This window comes from Hemicordylus capensis, chromosome 4 (assembly GCF_027244095.1).
Source record: "Hemicordylus capensis ecotype Gifberg chromosome 4, rHemCap1.1.pri, whole genome shotgun sequence".
NCBI lineage: Eukaryota > Metazoa > Chordata > Lepidosauria > Squamata > Cordylidae > Hemicordylus > Hemicordylus capensis.
Genome location: NC_069660.1, coordinates 173064565 through 173086600, shown reverse-complemented (window position 1 = coordinate 173086600; position 22036 = coordinate 173064565). Strand labels below are relative to the sequence as shown.

Here is a 22036-nt window from a genome sequence, read left to right as displayed (position 1 = left end):
TGTGTCATGAAAACATGTCCCTGATTGTCCACGACCTTCCAAACAGACATGAAGACCAGCTTTTCAGTTTCAAGAGAAAATGCATGATTGCAGTGAAAAGGTGGCACAGACCAGCCTTCTTCACAGTCTACTAATGACACTTGAGCTAGCAGTCCTTCCCATAAGGTTAGCAGAACAGTGCCGCAATAAATACATGCAGATCTTTTATAATAAAATAATTATATACTACAAATTATCAATGTATGGAGACTTTTCTGTCCAAATTATGAACAGTTGTTTATTCAATCATCCCATTGAAATGGTAACAATAGAATGAGAAGAACTGTGGGCGGCTCTTAATGGTGTCTGATTAATGAATGAATGGCTTATTCCATACCCTTTAATTCTAATCCAAGATGCTCTGCCAATGCAGAAAGAGGGAAAGCAAAAAGAAGAAGAGAGAAACAGATTTGTAAGAGACAGATTTCTCAGTACAGGATATAGAAAACATAAAACATATTTCATAGAGCAGCAGCTTTGCCTGTTCCCTATTAGAGGTGCAGTAACAAAGAACACAGTATAGTAATCACAACTGTAAAAAGTAAAAAAAGGAAAAGAAAGGGGAAGAAAGGCAAAGGGAATTCTAGACAGATTTACAGTGATGATTAATTAGGACATTTCTTAAGAAAAGGCATGTCTGAATACCTGGAATTTGCTTTTAGGAAGCATATATATGTATATCCTTGTGAGAGAGACTTTTCTTCCTCACTATTCTTGCAAAAAGTGAGGGAGTGGATTTGTACATAAACAGGTCTGTTTTACAAGGCATTTATAAGCATGCTCATGACAAATAGTAATATTAAATATAACATATTAAATGAACAACTTCTGCAGGACTGGAGGATAACTGAATCATATACAGTTACATATATAGCAAAAATAAACTTATAGAAGACACATATCAGTCCAATCTTAACAACATCTACCTGTAAAAGTAAATGGAACACATTTACTTATATACAAATAATTCCAGCTGTGTCTTCATAATGCCTAGAGCTAGATAGGAAATGGAGAAAGGAAAGGCAACTGGATGTGAGGGAAGATTTCATCTTCAACACTCCTGACCGGAAGCCTGACTTTTTTCTAACTGAAATTCTGTTAGTGGCCAGGAAGACAGCATGAGCTGCTCAGCGCATCCATCCTAAAGAAAGTGAGGGCTGATGGCTTAAGTTTTCTTTAAACAGGAAGGAAATTACTTGAAGAAGCAGAAGGCTGGTCAGCTTCCCTTCTGCAATCACAACCAACATGGAGCCATAATGCAGCAGTCCCTGTCCTCAGGCAAGTCGCAGTAGCACCCTGCAGCCATGGATGGCCTCTTTGGATTGCGGCCAAGGTCTATGGTTCAGAAGCTTCTGTGTGAAGCTCATTTTGTTCTGCGGTGTGTGTGTCTGTTTGTTTGAACTATTCAATACATACTCTAGGAAGGATGAGGAAGGTGCTTATGCCTCCCCTGGGAACTGTCCATGGCACTTCATGGGTGAAGAATTGTTTTAAAATACAGGGAACCCTAAGGTGCACATTTTCAATAACCTTAGAAACAAAGGGGGGAAACTACTTTTATATGCATAAACTTAGTCTGAGGTTTCAGACTACAGAAATATCACACAAAAAGTAACCAATATCATCAGGGCCCTATTGTGAGAACCACAGCTTGGAAGAAAGGGCACTTTTCCAGCAGATAGGATCTTCACAGAAAAAACATGAAAAATATACTCCTGTCCAGAATGCTTACAACATAAAGAGACAGCCTGGACTACTTAATAACCTGGAATACTACATTCATAGGCAAATATGAAGCTCAGTGTGGGTCAAGCTCTCTTTGTTTTTGCCTATGAAACTATGCAAGGTACTATGCATATTAATGGTTCTGTAAATAGTAATAATAATAAATAAATAATAATGTAGCCAAGAAGCAGTCTTGACCCCCTGACCAGGACATTGTTCTACTTCCAGATTAGACTGTACGCCATGCAGGGAGATGATGCCCCCCACCCCGCCGACCTCTGTCAGGACAGTTAGAACTGTCATTGACATCAGCAAGGCACCAGGGAAATTCTATTAAGTACTACCCCACCGCCAAGTTAGGATTCATCAAGCCAGTTGTCTGTTGGGAAAACCATGTGGCAGGAGCAGCCATGATGATGCTATGTCTGGAGCATTTGGAGAGAAAATGGAAACTTCCAGGAGAGGCAGCTGAAAGCTTCTCTGCTGCTAATGCTACCTGTGGCGGCAGCAACATTCTTTAAAAATAACCCCACCCCTGCTGCTACACTAACCCCTGAAATCTTTTGACTAATTTGACTCCTCCCCCAACTTTCCCCCTTGAACCCTAACCCCCAATTTCACCTTCCACCCTAATTCTAGCTAAAATTTAAACTTCAGCTTGGGTATCTTAGGCCTACAAAGAATCTTCAATTTGGGAGAAGGTTTAAGGTCCTTACAAATTTACTCATATTCCAAAAGGCATGGACATTATGAGTTATGGCAACCAGCCTTAACTTCATGTGATCTAAGCAATAAACACATTCTACAGTCTCACATAGTGTGCTCTCTTAGAACTTATCCTCTCTATAAAATACATTTGTTCTTGATTTTTTAACCCCCGTTTTCTTCCTATGCCATAAACAGGAAAGAATAGTGGGCAATCCTTTAGTTCTCAGGGTGCAGTTATCCAGTAACATCTCTGTAAATTAATAGCAATTTAGGATATAATGAGGGGGAAAATATTATTATTATTATTATTATTATTATTATTATTATTATTATTACATTTATATCCTGCTCTTCCTCCAAGGAGCCCAGAGCGGTGTACTACAAATAGTTTACACCTTCGTATTACTATAGAATTTACTTTCAGGTTGCAGTGTGCATGCTGCTCTATTTACACAACAGAACCTTGCTCTCCCACCATCCAGCTTGCCTAGTTGATGGCGACCCACTCACCCTTATGCATCTTTAAATACTCTCCAGGCAACAGTCAGGCTGCCCATGGGCAAATCATTTACAGATTATTTTTAAAGCTTTTGCGGCTATGCGGTAATTTTGGTTTACTCTTTTTATGTTTCTGATAACATGTGTTTGAAGACAATGTAGGCTAGGTGCTTCCTAGTCCCTTGACTTTGGAAACAGCTTTGATGTCTGTTCAGATACATCTGACCAGCCTTACACACCAAACGACTGGGACATGAGCACACACATCCCCTTCCTGCTCAACTTTTCATAAACACGTGGGACTGCAGTTCCTCTCCTCACACAATTGAAATACTATATTAAGGCAGCATTTCAATGGAGCATGGAGATGGTTCAGAGGAATGTCCCTCCAACATTATTGTGCAAAGTGTACTGATGCACTAGGAGAAGAAATAGGAAGTAGATACTCACTTCTCTAATTGTGTGATGGGTGAGGCTGGATGCATCACCTGAACTAGCCCTTTGCTTTTAGAACCCTGTAACTAACAGAAATACTCTATGGGTTGGAGAGGTTAAAAAAATATTGCTGTATTCCATGATGTGGCTTTTAAATGATCTGATTTCCTAAATAAATAAATCTAATGATCCTAGAAATCTATTTTTTCTCTATTGTACTACTTGGTTTCTGCATTTGAACTTTTTCTGCCTGTTTCCATACTTAAATGCTCGGAAGTGGTGGACTATTCTGGCAAAAACAGATATTTGGGGTTTACAGGCAAAACTGAAGCATCTCCAAATAAGCAGAGATTTTCTTAACTGTAAGAATGAATTGAGAAGAATTTCCTAACTATGAGCTGTTGGACAGTGTTGGGTACTCCTTCACTGGAGGTTATTGAACAGCAGCTGGACAGCCATCTGTCAGGAATGCGGTAAGGCCACTTTGAACTCTAACTTCAAATTATTCTAGAAACACCCATGTGAAGTGGTCACAGAGGATTACTTCCATTTTCAAGATTTTTGCATTTTTACAGATCTTCAGGATTGAATGATACAAGACTAGCAGAACAGTGAAACCTTGACTTGGTTCCAGGATTTCCCACTTTGAGCCTATTCACACAAGCGAGCAAAACCGGGCTAAGGAAGCCCAGCCTGGTTTTGCTCGCTCATGTGAATCACCAGAATCAGGCCCAATCCCGGTGGCTACATGGTGGCAAACCCATCTAGAAAGCCTCCAGCTTAAATCATTCACTCCCTTAACCTCATTTTCCCGACACTCAAGGGGAGGGGAGCTCCCAGTAATGCACCGTACACTCGCGTGATGCATTACTGGGGCTCGGGGGGGGGGCGCTGCATGGCGGCACTTCCCTGCACCTGAGCCCCAGAGCTGCTGGGCGAGCCACAGACAAGCCGCCAGTCATCTGGGCAGGCGATCCACCCACCCAGAGAAAGGTGAGTGCTCATCTGCAGGGAGGGTCAGGCAAACCCGCTCTCCTCACAGACCTGCGGGGAGTGTTTCTTTTGTGTTTCTTAGACTGATACAACTCATGATGATTGAGCTCCCTACAGCTCACAGAATTCTGGCTCAGAAATAAGGTGAGCTACTTGCCCCAAAATCAAGAAATAGCTCAGCTTATTTTTGAGCCAATCCAAATTTGGCTTCCGAATTTCCCAGCCACCTAGCACCAAAGATTTGTTGCCAGGGATCACCCCAAAACTTGCATGAATCCAAGACTGGAGTGGATCTGTTGGAAGAGCACAACTTCCCTGCTGAAGACCCCTGAGACAAGAGGCTCTTCAGCAGTGAATTGCTGTTTTTCTCCTATTAAGAGTTTTCAGGCCTGCAGCCTCTTTAAATCTCCCTATTGAAATGAACTGACATCAGTTCTGAAAGCCCCAGCAGAGGGCAAAGAGCAATCTCCTAGTGGTGATCCCTGGGCTAAAAGAGATTGGATTTTAATCTGAGCTGGAGAATAATCATGAGGCTTCTTATGCTCCACTATCTAAATTGAGCTTTACCAAACCCTCAGAATTTATTTCTAGGCTCAGGCCCAATGAATTTTATTGCCATCACTAGATAAAACAGAAAATATTCTAGAGGCTGTGCATGTCCTATTAGAAGAGAGATTATATCTTCTTGTCATTGTTCACAGGACTCTTAATGCTGTATTTGTCAGTATGCTTTGGGATTGTCAATTAATAATCCGAGAAGGGAAGGAAGTAACTAAGCATATTATCACGATCCTAGGAATAATTCACCTTTTTTTCCATTTATACTTGCACATTTGGTTTGTTTCCCATTCAATGGGCATCAATGAATTCATAAAAGACTTAGGAGGCTATTCACACAAGCGTGCAAAACTGGGCTAAGGGAGCCCAGCCTGGTTTTGCACACTTGTGTAAACTGCCAGGATTGAGCCTGATGGCAGCAAACCTGCCTACGGAGCCACCCTTCAAAATGGGGTTAGGAGAGCGAGCACTCTACTAACCCTGTTTTTTATCATATGTCAGCCATTGCAAGCAACTGTGACTCAGGGTGGGGGATCCCCATAATGCACGGTGCATTATTGGAGTGGCGGGGCAGCACATCCTGGTACCCCGACTCTTGGCACTACTGGCAGCAGCTGGTGCTCATCTGGGTGGGGCCAAGGGATGGTGAATCCATTGTCTGCAGGGAGGTAAGTGCTTTCAGGCTTCCTCCCCACAAAACAAGTAGCTCTTTCTCACTTGCCAGTGATAGCAATTCCAGAGGGTGGCAAGGCTGAGGGAAAATACCTGTGAAAAACAGTGAAAGCTGTTGCAGCTGGCACTCATCATCATGGGGGGAGACCAGGAAGCTGCCCCACCCCCATTATTCAGCTGGCCTTTGCACATCTGTGGCAGACATTTGAGTGATCAACACGAGTGCCATGCTGACTACTCAAATGGCCATGGCACATACGCAGAGGGCAGATGAGCAGTGAGGGTGGGGTGACCTCACCTCCCTGTAGGATCTTGTCATTTCCTAGGCTTCCCGCAGGATCCTGGGTACCAGCAGCACTGAAATTCGTCCCAGAACCACCATGACCACGTGACTCTAGTTGCTTCCTAGCTCTATGCAGTCTCATTCCCTATTCTTTTCAATGGGAGAGTTTCCCCACATTTTCCTGGAAAGTAATGAAGGGGTGGTGGAAGATTTTTTTCTTACTCTGGGAAAGATCTGGAACCTACCTGCAAAAACAGCATGATTCTATCTTTTGTAGTTGGTCTGGAAGTTTCACGTCAGTGAGTGAGTGAGGCCCAAACAGCTTTATATTATAGATACATTTGAGATTGCTGAGCTCACTTTTTGAATTTGTTGTAAACTTTTCTCAGTCTTATATTAGAACCTTATTTACTGTGAAATTTAAACTCTCCTCATGTATAGGCAACTTTCACTTCTCATGTGCTCCCCTATACAGTATTTACCCGAATACAAGATGACTCTGAATTTAAGATGACCCCTTAAAAATAGTTTAAATATGGGTTATGCTGTACCTTTATTTACTCAAAAGGAAGACTCTGAATGTAAGATGACCCCCTGATTTCTAACATGATAGAACTGGGGTGGGGGGGGGGAGACCTAGTCGTGGACAATATTTATCATAGCTATTCTAGTCTATCTTCACACTTCTGTAGGAAGCATTAGGAATTTGTTTTATTTATTTATTATCTAACTGGAGAAAGAGGCATCTTTTTAACATGGTGATTCTCTTTATTTAGCAGGGAGAGAGAGTAACTGGCCCTATCCACCCCCAGCACAGTACCTCCAGTGACTGTTGCTGGTGTCTATTTTATGTTTCTTTTTAGATTGTGAGCTCTTTGGGGACAGGGATCCATCTTATTTATTTATTATTTCTCTGTGTAAACCACTTTAGAACCTTTTGTTGAAAAGTGGTATATAAATATTTGTTGTTGTTAACATAGTTATACATCACCCAAAACCTATGTCTCTGGGCGGTGAACAACAAAAATACAAATTAAATAAAACTAAAATGATTAAAATATTAAAATCATTTAAAACCCAACATTTAAAACTGTAAATCTAATTAAAAGCCTGGGTAAACAAATGTGTCTTCAGTCCCTTTTAAAAAGTTGCCAGAGATGGGGAGGCTCAACAGGGCCAGACTCTGTTTCATTCCAGGATAAAGTCAATTTTTATTATTTCACTCTGACATCAGCCCTATTCGAACAAACCCATCCTTTCCCCCATCTCCAACTTCCAGGAATTCACTATGTGGATCACCACACTAGTGATGCATAATCAAGATTGTAAGACATTTCTGTGTGTTCTGGGACATTGTATAGCCTACAGTGGATACGGTTATCTATGCATTCACTACTGATTTGTATATCACAATGGAATTAATAAATGAATACTGGCTGGCATCTGGACTCTGGAAGTGATGTTGCTCCATGAGAAGTGGCAGCTCTCCTGATAAATTCCTGATTTAAGCAGTGTTGGTGCTTGAGTTGGGTGGGGGCAGGGGGGGCAGTTCCACAACGTCCCCTTCCCTGGAAGTACTCGGTGCCACACAAATACATCCCTGAAGGCTGCATGACCCTCAGGGACATATTTTAATGTGGTACCCAGTGCTACCAGAGGAAGAGGAAACTGTCAACCCCCCCAAAAAAAAACCCCATGAGCAATTACCACTATTGAATTAATCAAAGCCATTGGGATGTTGGCCAATGATCTGAAATGTAACCAAGATTGTCAAATATACAAATGTATTCAATGCTAAAATATAGCTGCACAGTTATTGTCTCTAATGGCCAAATTACATGTGACACAGGAGAACTGTGATCAGGTCTCCTAACCCACATAAGAGCATTCTGTTCCCCCCCCCCCAGCAGGTGATTCAAGTTATAAAGAGTAGAGAACTGCCTAGGTTGTTTAACAGAGTTCTTAAAATATCAAATTATCTTTTGCTGCTTTACCTACTTATTAAAATTATTATTTATCTATATTTTGAATTAATTACTCATTGCATTTTAGAATATATAGATTCCCTTAAAAACTATATGCAAAAGCCACAGTATAGAAGAAGGGCAGGCAATCTTGGCTCTCCAGCTGTTGTTGAACTACAACTCCCATCATCCCCAGCCACACTAAATTGTGGCTGGGAATAATGGGAGCTGTAGATCAAAAACAGCTGGAGAGCCAAGGTTGCCTGTCCATAGTCTAGTATTATCCATTATTAGGACCAAAGTGGCATAAAGATGCGAGCAGCCAGCTTTCACGTTCTCTAAAACCCTTCATCAAACTGGAACCCTCTTCAGATATGAAAAAAAGGGGGTGGGATATTATTCTTGTATACAACATCCCAAGAGTGTGCCAGCAAGCCCCACTCTGGTGCCGACACACTGAGAAGCCCCATACAGCAATCTCCATGCTTACAGCATTTGTCTGAAGAGGGAAGTGCCATAAACGTGATGGCAGTTGCTTCCATGATTGGAAGGCTGGAGCACCTCAGTCTTTCAATCACAGAAGCAACCGCCATCACATTATGGCATTTGCCTCTTCAAACACTGTAAGTATGTAGAGTGTGGTGGTGTGACTTCTCAGTGCATCAGTGCCAGGGCAGGGCTTGTTGGTGTGCTCTTGGGATGCTTTATGTGAACACAGCATTCCCCACCCGCATCTTTGGCATGTTTGAAGAGGGCTTGGATGTTAAGCAAAACAAAACAAATTAAAGGGGAGCTGGGCATGGTGTAACAGTCCAAAAAATCAGCAGTTTAAAGTTTTAACATTTTTATTTTAATTAGAGTGCATAGATACATGAATTCTAATTATACAGTTCATAATATAATAAAGTGCATACTGTATATACTAAATGTAACAATTTCATCAAGTAAAAAAGAAAGTATACAGTAACCAAGTTGCTTAAATTAAAATATTCTTCTACACAGTTCAGATTCCATATTGGGAGGATATGTTTGATTAAATTTTTGTGATGTAATATCTCAATGCAATTTTTGCCTTTAAATGAAATTGAAACCAATGTAGGCAATAAGAATGTTAACTGATATCAGCTTTTGCAATTGAGAAATTATATACACATTAATATAGGGCAATTAAGATTACAGTTAAAATATTCTGAATTATTATATCAGAAACCTCAAAGTACACAAGGATTGCTATTATAACTAAATATACTGCTTGTTGATAAAGAATTGGGGGAAAGTGAGTATTTTAAAATTAGATGGAGTAAAATATTCAGTATGCAGATTACTGATAAAGAATTGGACACCGTTTCTAAGACAGAAGCATCTAAGCTGTAAGTAATAACTTTAAAGCAATTTTTTAATCAAATATTGGCTGACATCCTAACAAAGTGGATGTCAGCCAATATTCACTAGTTACATAATTAGTGAACTTGTGCTAGTACAAAAAGATCATATAATTGTGCTCAAAACTAGGGATTTGTAGAATTGTGCTATAGGGCTCTTGTGCAGAAGTTCCCTTTAAAACAAGTGAGACAGGCTGCATATTGCACAGCTATTAGTAGCTGCAGTAGCTGTGCAAATATGCTTGCAGTAACGCAACACTAATCTGCAATGCAAGCTCTAGACATAGTGCAAGTAGCTAGCGCAACAGCTTTGTACTAGTGCAGTGTTCTTCTACAAGTCAATTGGCCATGATGCCACCCTTTGGATTTCTGTTAGTCAACTCCAGATAAACTGGATAAGTTTTCAACTACCAGTATAAACCGTTGGAAAAACAGGTTTCTCACCTGTAACTGATGATCTGGAAGAGATCCGTCAACATCCATAAGTATGGGTTCTGCACCTGCGCAGGGACCACATGGTAGCCACGCCACAGCTTGTCAAGGAATCCAAGCCCCACCCCCACACCTACAGCGTGCTATTTAAAGGCAGGCTGGATGCCATGCTCCTTGGATGACCACCATGGAGGATGACTATTCAGGTACGAAGGTGAGTTCATCAATGTTGACGGAATAGGCAATGGGCTGCACACATGTATGCACATAACTGAGCACTACTGCAGAGGGGTGGTTCCAGAAGGTCTTATGGATGTCGACGGATCTCTTCCAGATGATCAGTTACAGGTGAGCAACCTGTTTATCTGGATTGAGATCCGTTGAGAACCACAAGTATGGGTGTTTAGCAAGCTCCCAATGGAGGAGGGTGCAGTATTGTAACATCCTTTTAAAAACACTTCTCCCGAAGTTAGCCTCAGCAGCATAGCACACATCTATGGCGTAGTGCTTTATAAAGGGTAACTCTGTGGACCATGTAGCTGCTTTGCAGATGTCTGTAAATGATACCTCTGAGAAGTGTGCAGCTGAAGAAGCATATGCTCAAGTGGAATGGGCCTTGATAGCTTCTGGAGGGGTCTTGCCTTGCAACCTTTAGGTGAACAAGATGAGTTTGACCAGCCAGTTTGATGTATTTCTTTGTCTTGAAATACAGGAGCCCTTCTAGGCTATGAAGAGGTGGTCAGAAGATCTGAAGCCTTTAGTCCATGCTAGTTAGAACAAGAGAGCCCTACGCACATCTAGAGAGTGCATCGAGCATTCGAGAGAGGTTGTGGGGTCTCTGAAGAATGTTGGCAGGACCATGTCCTGATTCAGATGGAAGCTGGAGACAACTTTCAGTAAAAAGTTGGGATCTAAGCACATCAAGACCTTATCCGGATAAACTCTCATATATGGAGCATCCACCCTCAGAGCCGTAAGTTCGCTTACATGTCTTGCTGTTGTAATTGCGATCAAAAAGGCGGTCTTTAGGGAGACAAGTGCTGTATGGTTTTATAGGTGCTGTAGCCATTGGCTCAAATGGAGTCTGAGTAAGCGATGAGAGCACCAAGGAGATGCTCCAGGGCTTCACTGGAGCTCGAATAGGCAGAATAGGTAGACATTCAAGAGTCCTTTCAGGAAGGCCTTTCTTTCTGGATGTAAGAATAGAGTTTTGCCATCACATCCTGGATGTTTTGACGAGAAGGCGGCTAAGTGAACTTTCAAAGATACATTGGCCTGAGTTTTCAGCGTGGTTAGGCAGAGGAGTACATCCCGGACAACCGCCCGTTTCGGCAGGAAGCCACAGGATTTGAATCTCAGCCACTTTCCCAAGTAATTACGCCTGGTAGAGGCTTTTCTCTGGTTGAGCAGAATGTAGTTCAGAACCTTATTCGCCAAGCGGTCAGACGAAGAGTGGGGACATCCGGGTGGAGGACGTGTCCATCGTCTTGGGACAGGAGGTCCAGTGCTCGAGGGAGGTGATGATAATGATTTTTCCGACAGTTTGAGAAACTGTGGAAACTAAGGTTGTCTTGGCCACCACGGTGTCACAAGGATGCAAGATGTTTGTGTGGCCAGGAGATGAGCTACCGCTCGGCTGACTATCGGTTGAGGAGGGAACATGTAGGGTGTTTCCTGAGATCAGTCCAGCTGGAAAGCATCTCCTAGCAATTGTCGGTCATGTCCAGCCCTCGAGCAGAAGTGGGTGCACCTTGTGTTCAAAGAGGCCGCGAATAGGTCTATAGACAGATTCATCCAGCGGTCGAAGAGGGGAGCTATGTCTTGAGCTCCCATCCGTGTTGACGGTCCTATAGGAACACTCGACTGAGGTTGTCCACTAGGAAATTCTCCAGGCCCTTCATGTGGATTGCTACTGGAGAGATGTGATGCCAGATACACCAGTGCCATAGTTGAACACTTAGGGCACACAAGGTGTGAGATAGTCCTGCCCTGGCGGTTGATGTAGGCCTGGGCTGTTGTATTGTCCAGTTGTACTTGGACAACCTTGTCCTGTATGAAAGGTAAGAAGGCCTGTAGTGCCTGGAAGACAGCCAGTAATTCCAGGAAGTTGATATGCAACTGAGCCTGGTACAGGGACCATTTCCCCTGAATCTGGTGACCTTCACAACGGGCGCCCCACCCCAGTAGGGAAGCATCCGTTGTTAGCCAAATTGATGGAGATTGTGTCTAGAATGGGATTCCATCTAGGAGATTCCTGCAATCTGATCACCATGATAGTGATTGTAGAATTTGAGGTGGCAGTACTAGACCCTTCCAGTGGTTGTCTATGTTGGGACGGAAAACTGACAGAAACCATAGCTGCAGTTTTTACATTTTCAAACATGCATAACATATCACTGCATTGCAGGAAGCCATAAGGCCCAGCAGGCATATTGATTGGGCCAGTTGTAGAGGATGTTGTTGGAAGAGTTGTATTAGATCCCAGAAGCAGATGTATCTTTCTTCTGGTAAGTATGCTCTTTGGGTTCTCGTGTCCAACACTGCTCCTATATAAGTGGTGACACGCACCGGTTCCAGATGGGATTTTTTCCAATTGACTTGGATGCCCAGGTTCTGGAGGAGAGCTAATACATACTGGATTTCCTAAAGTAACTCTTTTCTGTCCTTTGAGGTTAAAAGCCAGTCGTCTAAATAAGGGTAAATAGTAATGCCCCGGGTTCTCACATGGGCAATTACTACTGCCATGCATTTGGTAAAAACCCTTGGGGCAGTGGAAAGTCCAAAGGGCAAGACACTGCACTGGTACACTTGGTGGCCTACGGTAAAGCGTAGGTACTTTCTGTGATGTTCCCTGATGCTGATGTGGAAGTAGGCATCTTTTAAATCCAGCATCACAAGCCACTGCTCTCTGTAGAGAAGTGGTAGTATCTGTTGCAGCACCATCATACGGAACTTCCTGACATGGATCAGCTTGTTTAGGTGGCAGAGGTCCATAATGGGGCGGATGCCCCCATCACACTTTGGGATCTGAAAGTAGCAGGAGTAGAACCCCTCCCGCCTGTCTGCCCACAGCACTGGGGTGATTGCACCCATCTCCAACCGTTCTTCCAATTCATCCTGTAGGGCTATGGACGGTGGAGTGAACTTAATTCCTGTAAAGTGAGGGGTCATTCTGAATTCTATGGTGTATCCTGAGGATATTATCTTCAGGACCCAACAGTCCAATCTTATGTGGTGCCCTGCAGGGGCATGGCATGCTAGCTTGATGGAATCTGCTTGCCAAGATGTTATGGCCCCCGCGGGTGAGAATGGGGAGAGCGGTAGTGCCGGTGGGTGATCCCGACTCTCAAAGATGCTTCTGTGAGTCTGGCTGCTTGGTACGGTGAGACAGAGACGTCTTGGGCTTGCCTTGAAAAGGGTGTTTATTATAAGGGTGGTACTGCTTCCTATAGTTGTGGCGATCTTGCTGCCTGAAGGAAGGCCGTTGCTTGTTGGAGTAAGAATGGTACCTGGCAGTGTAAGGAGAGGTCGAAGCCGGAGAAGTGAAAGTCTTTGCCATGAACTTCGATGTTTTTAGCTGTTCCATAGTGGCATCTGTAGATTCACTGAAAAGCCCAGTGCCATCAAATGCCAGACCTTTGATCTTCTCCTTCATATCTGTCTGGAGGTTGGTGGATCTCAGCCACGCATGCCTGCACAAGGTTACAGGAACAGTCAGAACACTGGATTCAGACTCCACAAGGTGTTTTGTATGCTTAGCTGCTGCCTAGTTAGGTAAGCAGATTTTTCAAGAGTATGTTGAAAATGCTTCTTAAAGTCTTCAGGGGATAAGGTACAGGCTGAACAATTCACCACTTTAAATGATAGGCATGAAGTGGAGTAAATTTTTCTCCCTAATAAGTCCAACGTTGTCCCTTCTTTTTCAGGTGGAGCTGTGTGGCATCTCCCCGATTTGGAGGAGGCAGTGCAACTGACCACAAGAGAATTAGGAGCTGGATGTTTCTATAAGTAAGCATTATCTTTCTCTTGTATGCGGTATAAACTCTCCAGTCTCTTAGAAGTGGGTGTGGAGCATACTGCGCTGCTCTGGTGATTACTGGGAGCATGGGTAAGGCCACAGGTTGGGTAGACTGTACCTTGGCCATAAAGTTGTATACCAGGTCGTCTATAGTGTACAACTCGGATTTCAGGTCCAAACCTAGTGCTTCTGCCATGGCATGTACATGCTTGTGGTAGGCTTTCATTTCTTCACTTGGAGAAACATAAGTAGATGGAGGCAGTGGGAGGATCCACCAAGCTATCCACATCATCCGGGTCTGACTCGAAATCAGAGGAACCGTTGTGCTCAGAAGCAGACCCAGTCGGGGAAGAGGAGACACATGTTTGTGTCTCTACAGTGGTGTGCCGTGAAGAAGAAAGGGCTCTTGTCTGGGTGCCTACGGAGTGCAAAGAAGGAGGGACAGTTTGAGTGATTTGATGTGCTGTAACCAGAGGGTAGGTCTGTGAGGCCTTGGAAGCATAGGAAGTCTGATTTCTGGTGGTTGTTTGAGCCAAGGTGGATACTGACAAGGAGGATGTTAGCGGGGTATAAGGCCTCCAGGGTCTCATTTGTTCGTAGTTATATGGTGCACCCGGAAAGCAGGTGCCCATAACAGCCACAGGCATGTCAGCGGTCAAGGAGGGTGCACGTGCAAAGCCAAAAGTGTGCCAATGCTGTCTTGCTTTGCATGTTTTTGTACACTACCCAGAGACTTCGGAGTGGGCGGTATATTAAATGTTTCAAATAAATAAATAAATAAGCAGGTTTTCAGCAGTCAGGGCAGACGATAGAGGTGGCAGTAGAGCGGAGGTGGTTTGGACTTCAGCATCCGCTGGAAGGAAACCCTTGAAGGTTGAGGTGGATGGAGTGCTCAAAGAAGAGTCCAGTATGGAGACTAAAGTTTGAGCCGTGGAAGGGTTGAGGGCAACATCAGTATTTGCATCCACCTCGTCAACATCAACATCAAAAGTCGATAACGGTGGCTGGCACCAAGGGGAAACTTCTGTCGACATCGAAACCACAAGAGTATGCAGAGTTGATCTCGGAGAACAGTCAGTCAGATCATCAGCGTCAATGGGGCAGATGAAGAGACTGGTGTTGGTGCCGGAGATGAGGAATGTGCCCTCGATACTAAGCGTGTCGACGGACGTATGGCACGTAGCTGTTGGACCACTGTCGACACCGAAGATGTGACGTCAAGCAAGGGTTTCGACGTCAAAGACGCAGCCAGTGTCGAAGGGCCACGGAGGATCTCAGAAGGTGACAGAGTTCGCTCACATGTCAGATCGATGATCTGCTTCCTCTTCTGCTGAGATGTCGAGGAAGTCTCAATAATATGGCATTTTGCTGATTTTGAGGCTCCTGGTGTCAAGATGGCTTCTTGTGCATGGTGCGTGCTGACTGTCAACATCAAAGGCTTGGCTATCTTCAATGTCGAGGGGGGGGGGATCTCGACGTTGAGATCGACATCATAGGCTTATGTTGTGTCAAGGTGGGTGTTTTTGACTTGTGATGAGTCGACATAGGAGCCGAAGCAGATTTTGACTATTTCATCCAATGTGGAGTCAACAATGATGGTGGGGCCAAGGCTGACTTTGGCAGCGTTTTCAATGTTGAAGCAGGTGGGCGTGGTTCAGCAGGTGTTCAAGGGCTCAAGACTTCATTGTAAACAGCAGCACGAAGACAAAGTGCCCTATTCTTTCAGATCTGCTTGGAGAATGATAAACAAATTTTGCAGGAGAACACGTTGTGCTCCTCGCCCAAGCAGATAAGGCATAAATCATGGAGGTCCTTGGAGGGGAGTTTGGCTTTACAGCCCTTGCACCTCTTAAAGGACTTTTTCTCCTCAGCCATTTCACAGTGTGAAGGGTGGTCAGGTCCGTTCCAGGGTCAAGAGCCAGTTGTCCGTCAGACAAGCCAAGTCAATATAGTCCAAATTCCATTCATCAGCCAGAAATGGGTCATACACTAAATATCCGTCTTTTTTTAATAGAAGAAAATCAATGAACTCACTGCGGAACTTATCCGACGATAGGAGTGACAGACCGAGGTCCAAATGCAACGGCAGTCGGAAAAGAACTGAGGAGCATGGCGTCCAGCCCACCTTTATAGGGATGTGCGAAATGTTTCGGATACAAAACGTTTTGTACCCAAAACAGCCTGTTTCGAGTGTTTTGTAGACAAAACAAAACACCCATTTTCCAGATCCAAAAGTTTTGTATACAAAACAAAACGCCCGTTTCGGCTACAAAACGTTTTGTTGTTTCGGACCTCCATTTTGTGGTGATCTCTGAGTCAGTCTCCATTTTGTGTTTGACATCTCTTTGAATTTTCCACCCTTCCAATCGGTGACCTAAATCATGGGCTGACCTGCTGACAACTCCCTCCTTGTTCCCCATTGGCTCTTTTGCTTCTTCCCACTCTTTACTGACCCCACATTGGCCAGGGGAAGGGTTGCTAACCCATGGGGTGCTGGGTTCTGCTGTTTCTGTGGTGTTCTGAGTGTAGATTCTCTGGTAGCATATGAGAGTGGATTCTTGTTTTTCACTGAAAATCTCATATGCTACCAGAGAATCTACAATGAACACCACAGAAACAACAAAACCCAGTACCCCACAGGCTTGTGGGTATGGGGGTGGTTGGCACCCTATGTGCACTACACAACCCCTCGCCCCCCCAAGTGGAATTATGGGGCTGCTGAAACCTCCATTATTCCCTATGGGAGAAATCTTAAAGACACATAAACTTCAACAAATCACAAAAGATCAGCCCTTTGCCCAATTCCTTTGAAATAATTCTGGAAGTTTCCTTGCCCCCATTGGGCACTACCACCCACCACACTCTGCTCTGGGTCATCCCTTTCCCCTTGATTTGAAGTGATACATTTGCTGGAATCCCCATTATTCCCTATGGGAAAATTCTTAAAGATGTGTAACCGTAAAAAAAAATTCACCAAATAAATCAGCCCTTTGCCTAATTCCTTTGAAATTTCGGTGGTAGCTTCCACCCATTGGACCCTACCACCACCACCCACTCTTTTTGCCCTGGGACCCTTTTTAAAAATCCAAATCGATTCGGATTCAGAAAATTTGGCTACAAAACAAAACAGGGCTGATTCGGATTCAGAAAATTTGGGTACAAAACAAAACGGGGATGTTTCGATTCGGATACAAATTGAAACAAGAAAATTCCAAAATGCACACCCCTACACCTTTAAATACCATGCTATTGTATTATATTATTATTATTATTATTATTATTATTATTAATTTGATTTCTATACCGCCCTTCCAAAAATGGCTCAGGGCGGTTTACAAAGAGAAATAAAACAAATAAGATGGCTCCCTGTCCCCAAAGGGCTCACATTCTAAAAAGAAACACAGGACACACACTAGCAACAGTCACTGGAAGTACTGTGCTGGGGGTGGATAGGGCCAGTTACTCTCCCCCTGCTAAATAAAGAGAATCACCATGGTAAAAGGTGCCTCTTTGCCCAGTTAGCAGCTGTAGGCATGGGGGTGGGGCTTGGATGCCTCGACAAGCTGCGGCATGGCTACCACGTGGTCCCTGCGCAGGTGCAGAACCCATACTTATGGAACTCAATGGATCTCGATCCAGATCTGGAGTTTCCCTGATACTAATTCTATATGTATGTGGTACTCACTCTTGCCAAGTAATAACAAATTTTTTGGAAGATGAAAGGTTTAAAGGATGACAGGATATAATGTGGAATTAAATCCTAACAGAGATTTCAAAAGAAAGTAGAAATCTTATTTCTAACCCAGGAGTTCCCAACCTGTGGCACTCTATATGCTACTGAATTACTATCATTCCCCAGCCACAATAAATTGTAGCTGGAGATGATAGGAGTTGTAGTTCAGTAACTCTGGTGTGCCACAGGTTGCAAACCCCTGTTCTAACCAATTAATTTCTGCAAGGATGTTAATAAATAAAAACTGGAAGAGTAACAGAAAGATTACTTGTTAGGACTGGATTAGAAAGGTGAGGCAAACTGCTCAACCATGTAAATTGGCTGAACTGGTGAAAAGTTAAAGAAAGGAAATATATATCTTGTTTGTTGCTCTTCTTAAATTTTGTACAATACAGGTGGCCCTTGTTATTTGCAGTCCTTGCATCCGCGATTTTGTGTATCCACGGATGGGTGATAGGGACCCAGTTTCTTTATCCACATTTTTAAAGTAGGCAAAATTTGCCTATCCACAATTCCTGGGTGGCCAGAAATGACATCCGGTGCCATTTCTGGCCACCGTTTTGTAACACAGACCCATTTTGTGGCTCTTTTAAATAAATCCCAGATAATTTTTGAAAATTATCAAATATTTGGAGGATTTGTGGGTTTTGTGGGGCCTTTCTGGAGAGTTAGAGGCATGGAGAGCAAGGTACTATGCTTTATTCCCTTGTTTCTGCTTTTCTGGACCTTTTTTGAGCTCAAGAAACCAAACTCCCCAATTCCCATTGACTCAAGGTGTCTGCACCTATAGGCATTAACTACAGATATTGACTCAAGGTATTCATGCCTATAGGTGAGAATGGAATCCCCATGAATAACAAAGGCCAGCTATATTGGATAAATAATTATACTGAAGTTAATAAGTATAAGTGCTCCCCTGTTATAGTTATAGAATCCACCTCGCACATTATTCTTTATTGTGATTTTTATAGGGAACCCCGTTTAAGACTTTTATCTCCTATGTTAGACAATTTGCCTGGCCGGTCTGATGAATTTTATTTAAATTATCTTTTAATTAATGAGGACACTGATATTATTTCTGTTATGGCCAAGTTTTGTTATATTATTTGTAAAATACGTACTGCTTTATTGTAAATGTTTGCTGGTCAATGACCGAATAAACTTATAACTAACTCCCCTGTTATATGGGGTGTGTGTCTGTGTGTGTGTGATATTTATTATAGATTTATAATACAGTGGCCATCGTTACCCACAGTCCAGGCACCCAACAGTTTCACGTATTTGTGGACAGGTCTTAGAGACCCAGTTTTTTTATCCATGGGGTGCAAATAGGGTTATTTTCACCTATTCGCGGTTGCTGAGCGGTCAGAAATGACCCAGAAATTATTTCTGGTGTCACTTCCGGCTGCCATTTTACAACACGGATCCATTTTGAGGCTCTTTCTCTTAAGAAATTTTTTTAATGAATATTTATCCAAGATTTGGCTGATTTGGAGGTAGGGGGCATTTCTGGAACCCTGGGGAGCAAAGTACTGTTCATTTCTACTCTTATTTCTCCCTCATGCCCACTTCTTTGGCATTTTTTTTGTATGTAGGAACCTAACCTGATTAACCTGATTGTTTAATTGCTGTTTTATGATGTTTTAATTGTTAATTGTTGTTTTACACTGTTTTATCATTTCTGTTTTAATCGTTAACTGATTTTACTGGGTGTGGTTTTTTTAAATGTAAACCGCCCTGAGCCTTTTTGGAAGGGTGGTATAAAAATTGAATAAAATAAAATAAAATAAAAAATCCCTAGATACCCATAGGGGTAAGGTTCTTTTATTCACGGTTTCTGTACTAGAAGTTATAGGCAAGTATGGAACCCCTGTGAATAACGAGAGCCACCTGTAAATATAGTTAATATTTTATATATTAAATTTAATATAAGTTACAGTATATATTTTCCTCCATTTCTGATTCATGTATTATGATATAATTTGATGCATTTCTTTCTTCTTCTTCTCCCTCCAGAAATGCTCTGTAAGAGCATAAAAACATCGCTGACCTTCAATTAACCACAATTAATTTTGAAAGTTATACGAAAAGGTTATACGCAAAAAAAACTATTATTAATTGAACCAAACCCCCTCCCCTCAAAACCTCTGAGGCCCTGCCTGGGGGAGGTGAGAAGGAGGAGAAAAACAAGAGAACGGCCATGGAGAGACCAGTGTTGTGACAGAGGGAAAATGAGAAAGTGTCCTGATTGGGTGGATCAGTTGTAACCAGGGAAAAAGAGAAACTGTTCTGTTGGATCATATCCAGGCAGAAGTGAGAGAAGTTTCTGAGTGGATGTCTGGGGGAAAAAAGAAGAAATCATTTTGATTGGTTGGTGAAAGAGAACTGCAGGGAAGGTTTAAAGTGCAGTCCTTCCTGTGGCTGTTGCTGGTGTCTACCATGTTTTGTTTTTAGATTGTGAGCCCTTTGGGGATAGGGAGCCATTTTTAAAATTTATTTTTACTTCTCTGTGTAAACTGCTTTTAGAACCTTTGTTGAAAAGAAGTATATAAGTATTCATAGTAGTAGTAGTAGTAGTAGTAGTAGTAGTAGTAGTACAAGTACAGGAGAACCTCGTCATACACAGATTCTATATCCATGGTTTTGTGTATTCACAGGCGTCTAAATGGCACCCGGTTTCATTATATGCAGATATGAAAGGGTTATAACCCACATATCTGCAGTTCCTAGAGGACCAGAAGTGAGGTCATTTCCAGCCATCATTTTGTCCATGGGAGCCATTTTGTGGCTTATTTCGGGGGGGGGGGGTTGTGTGGGGAAAATCTGTGATTTGGGGGAACATTTGGGGGGCATTGCTGGACTCCAGAAGACCTGTGGAGCATGGTAGGGCACTTTATTTCATTCATTCATTCATTCATTTATTCATTCGATTTCTATACCGCCCTTCCAAATATGGCTCAGGGCGGTTTACACAGAGAAATAATAAATAAATAAGATGGCCTGCTTAATATTTGGCCTGCTTTTGTGGGGCGGGTGTGTGTGTGAGTTTGATTGTTGTTGGTTTTTTAAGTCTGGGAACCTAACCCCTGCATTCTAATAGACTCAGTGACTCACTATCCGCAGTCATATGTGGGAATGGAACCACTGTGGATAATGAGGTCCACCTGTAGTTAAAGTAAAAGGAGAAGAGGAGACATGCCTAAATGGACCCAGAGGGACCTGAAGAGTCAGAGGAAGCCTATGCCAAGGGAAGGAACCTGGATGACAGTCTGTTGAGATAAAGATTTGTCAGGAATGACTTTTGAAAAGTAGGAGGGGCAGAAGCTGTTGGGAAATAGTAGTGAAGAAGCAGCCTGTTAAGCTCTGCTAGGCCTAAGTGGAACAGGATAGCAGATTTGTTGTTGCAGCTGCCTTACTTGGACTCTTGCTGCACTGAACTTTATTTTTTATGTTCTTGTACCGATTTGTGTTTGAAGTTTTAAAGTTTTAAACCAAGTAAATTTTCCTCTTGTTTTTACACTATTCTGATAGTGTCTGTCAATTTTTATCCCATACCACACTGCTATGCTTTGTTGGATTTGAGAGACTGGCTTCAGACATTGGGGGCAGGGCCAGTCAGAAAAGCTAAACATCTCTACCTGGTGGCAGCGAGCTGGCAAACTGAGGTCCAGCTGAGGCCAAGTCCTCACAGGCATATAAGAAGGATTTTGCAGAATCAAGTTGATTAGCCTCATTATTCCTACCTATTCCTGTGTTTTTAGAAAACAAACACTATTTCTGTTTTTAGAAAATATAAAATCTAGGAGTTATTCTGCTTTTCTCCAGTGTTCACCAAAGCACACAAGTACGCTGAAAGGCAGAAAATGGAAAGAAAGAAAAAACCCATGGCAGTCTTTATATTAGCAAAGCTGGAGATTTTATGTAGTGCTCCGAGTACAGAGTCAATAAAAACCAAATTGAGCAGTACTACATAATGCTTAATGTAACCCTCCCTGACTAAAGTTTAATCCCACCATCAGCTGGTAGAAATTTGTCTTTCTCCAGTTTCAAAATTCCTCAGCTGGACAGCTACAGTAAATGTAGTATTCTTGAAAGTACATAAAAAATGCAGGTAGCCATGCTGGTCAATTATGGGGTGGGGGTGGGAGAATCAAATGTCTTTTAGCAAACAGTTTAAATCTAGCTAGCTGCACAAGGCTTTTTGTCATTTTGGTTGGCTCTAATAAAGATATTACTAAACTGGCTTTTGGATGGATTCCCTTGTACATTTATTCTTGCTGCTGTTTAATGACTGATTGGGTTTCAGTTTATATTGTATTTCACCAGTTTATGTTTGATATTGTTGAATAGGTTTTTAATTTCTGTAAACTGCTGTGAAATTTTGGATGAATAGTGATGCAGTAACATTCTTAAATAAATAAAAGCTAGTTACATGTCTCTCATGAATGAACATGATGAAGATAACATTTATACAGCGAGCTATAGGGCAAACCACAACAGCTGCTCAGAGATCCCAGCCCATAAGAGACCTGCAAAATTAAAAAGCAACAGAACTTTCCCCAGAGAATAAGTGGGGCCAAGCCCAAGGCAATTAAC

The 22036-nt window shown here is 42.6% G+C and overlaps 1 protein-coding gene across 5 annotated transcripts in view; it reads right to left on the bottom strand.

Moving 5' to 3' along the window:
* NRG2 (neuregulin 2) overlaps positions 1-22036 on the bottom strand; it is a 305841-nt gene that overhangs the window by 28042 nt on the left and 255763 nt on the right. For 2 of the 5 annotated variants that reach the window (XM_053248936.1, XM_053248941.1), the window contains one exon: positions 377-400. The exons of the other annotated variants lie outside the window; for them this stretch is intronic. In XM_053248936.1, coding sequence (XP_053104911.1) covers positions 377-400 — 24 coding nt within the window. The remainder of the gene's footprint in view (positions 1-376; positions 401-22036) is intronic. 5 annotated transcript variants of the gene reach the window in all.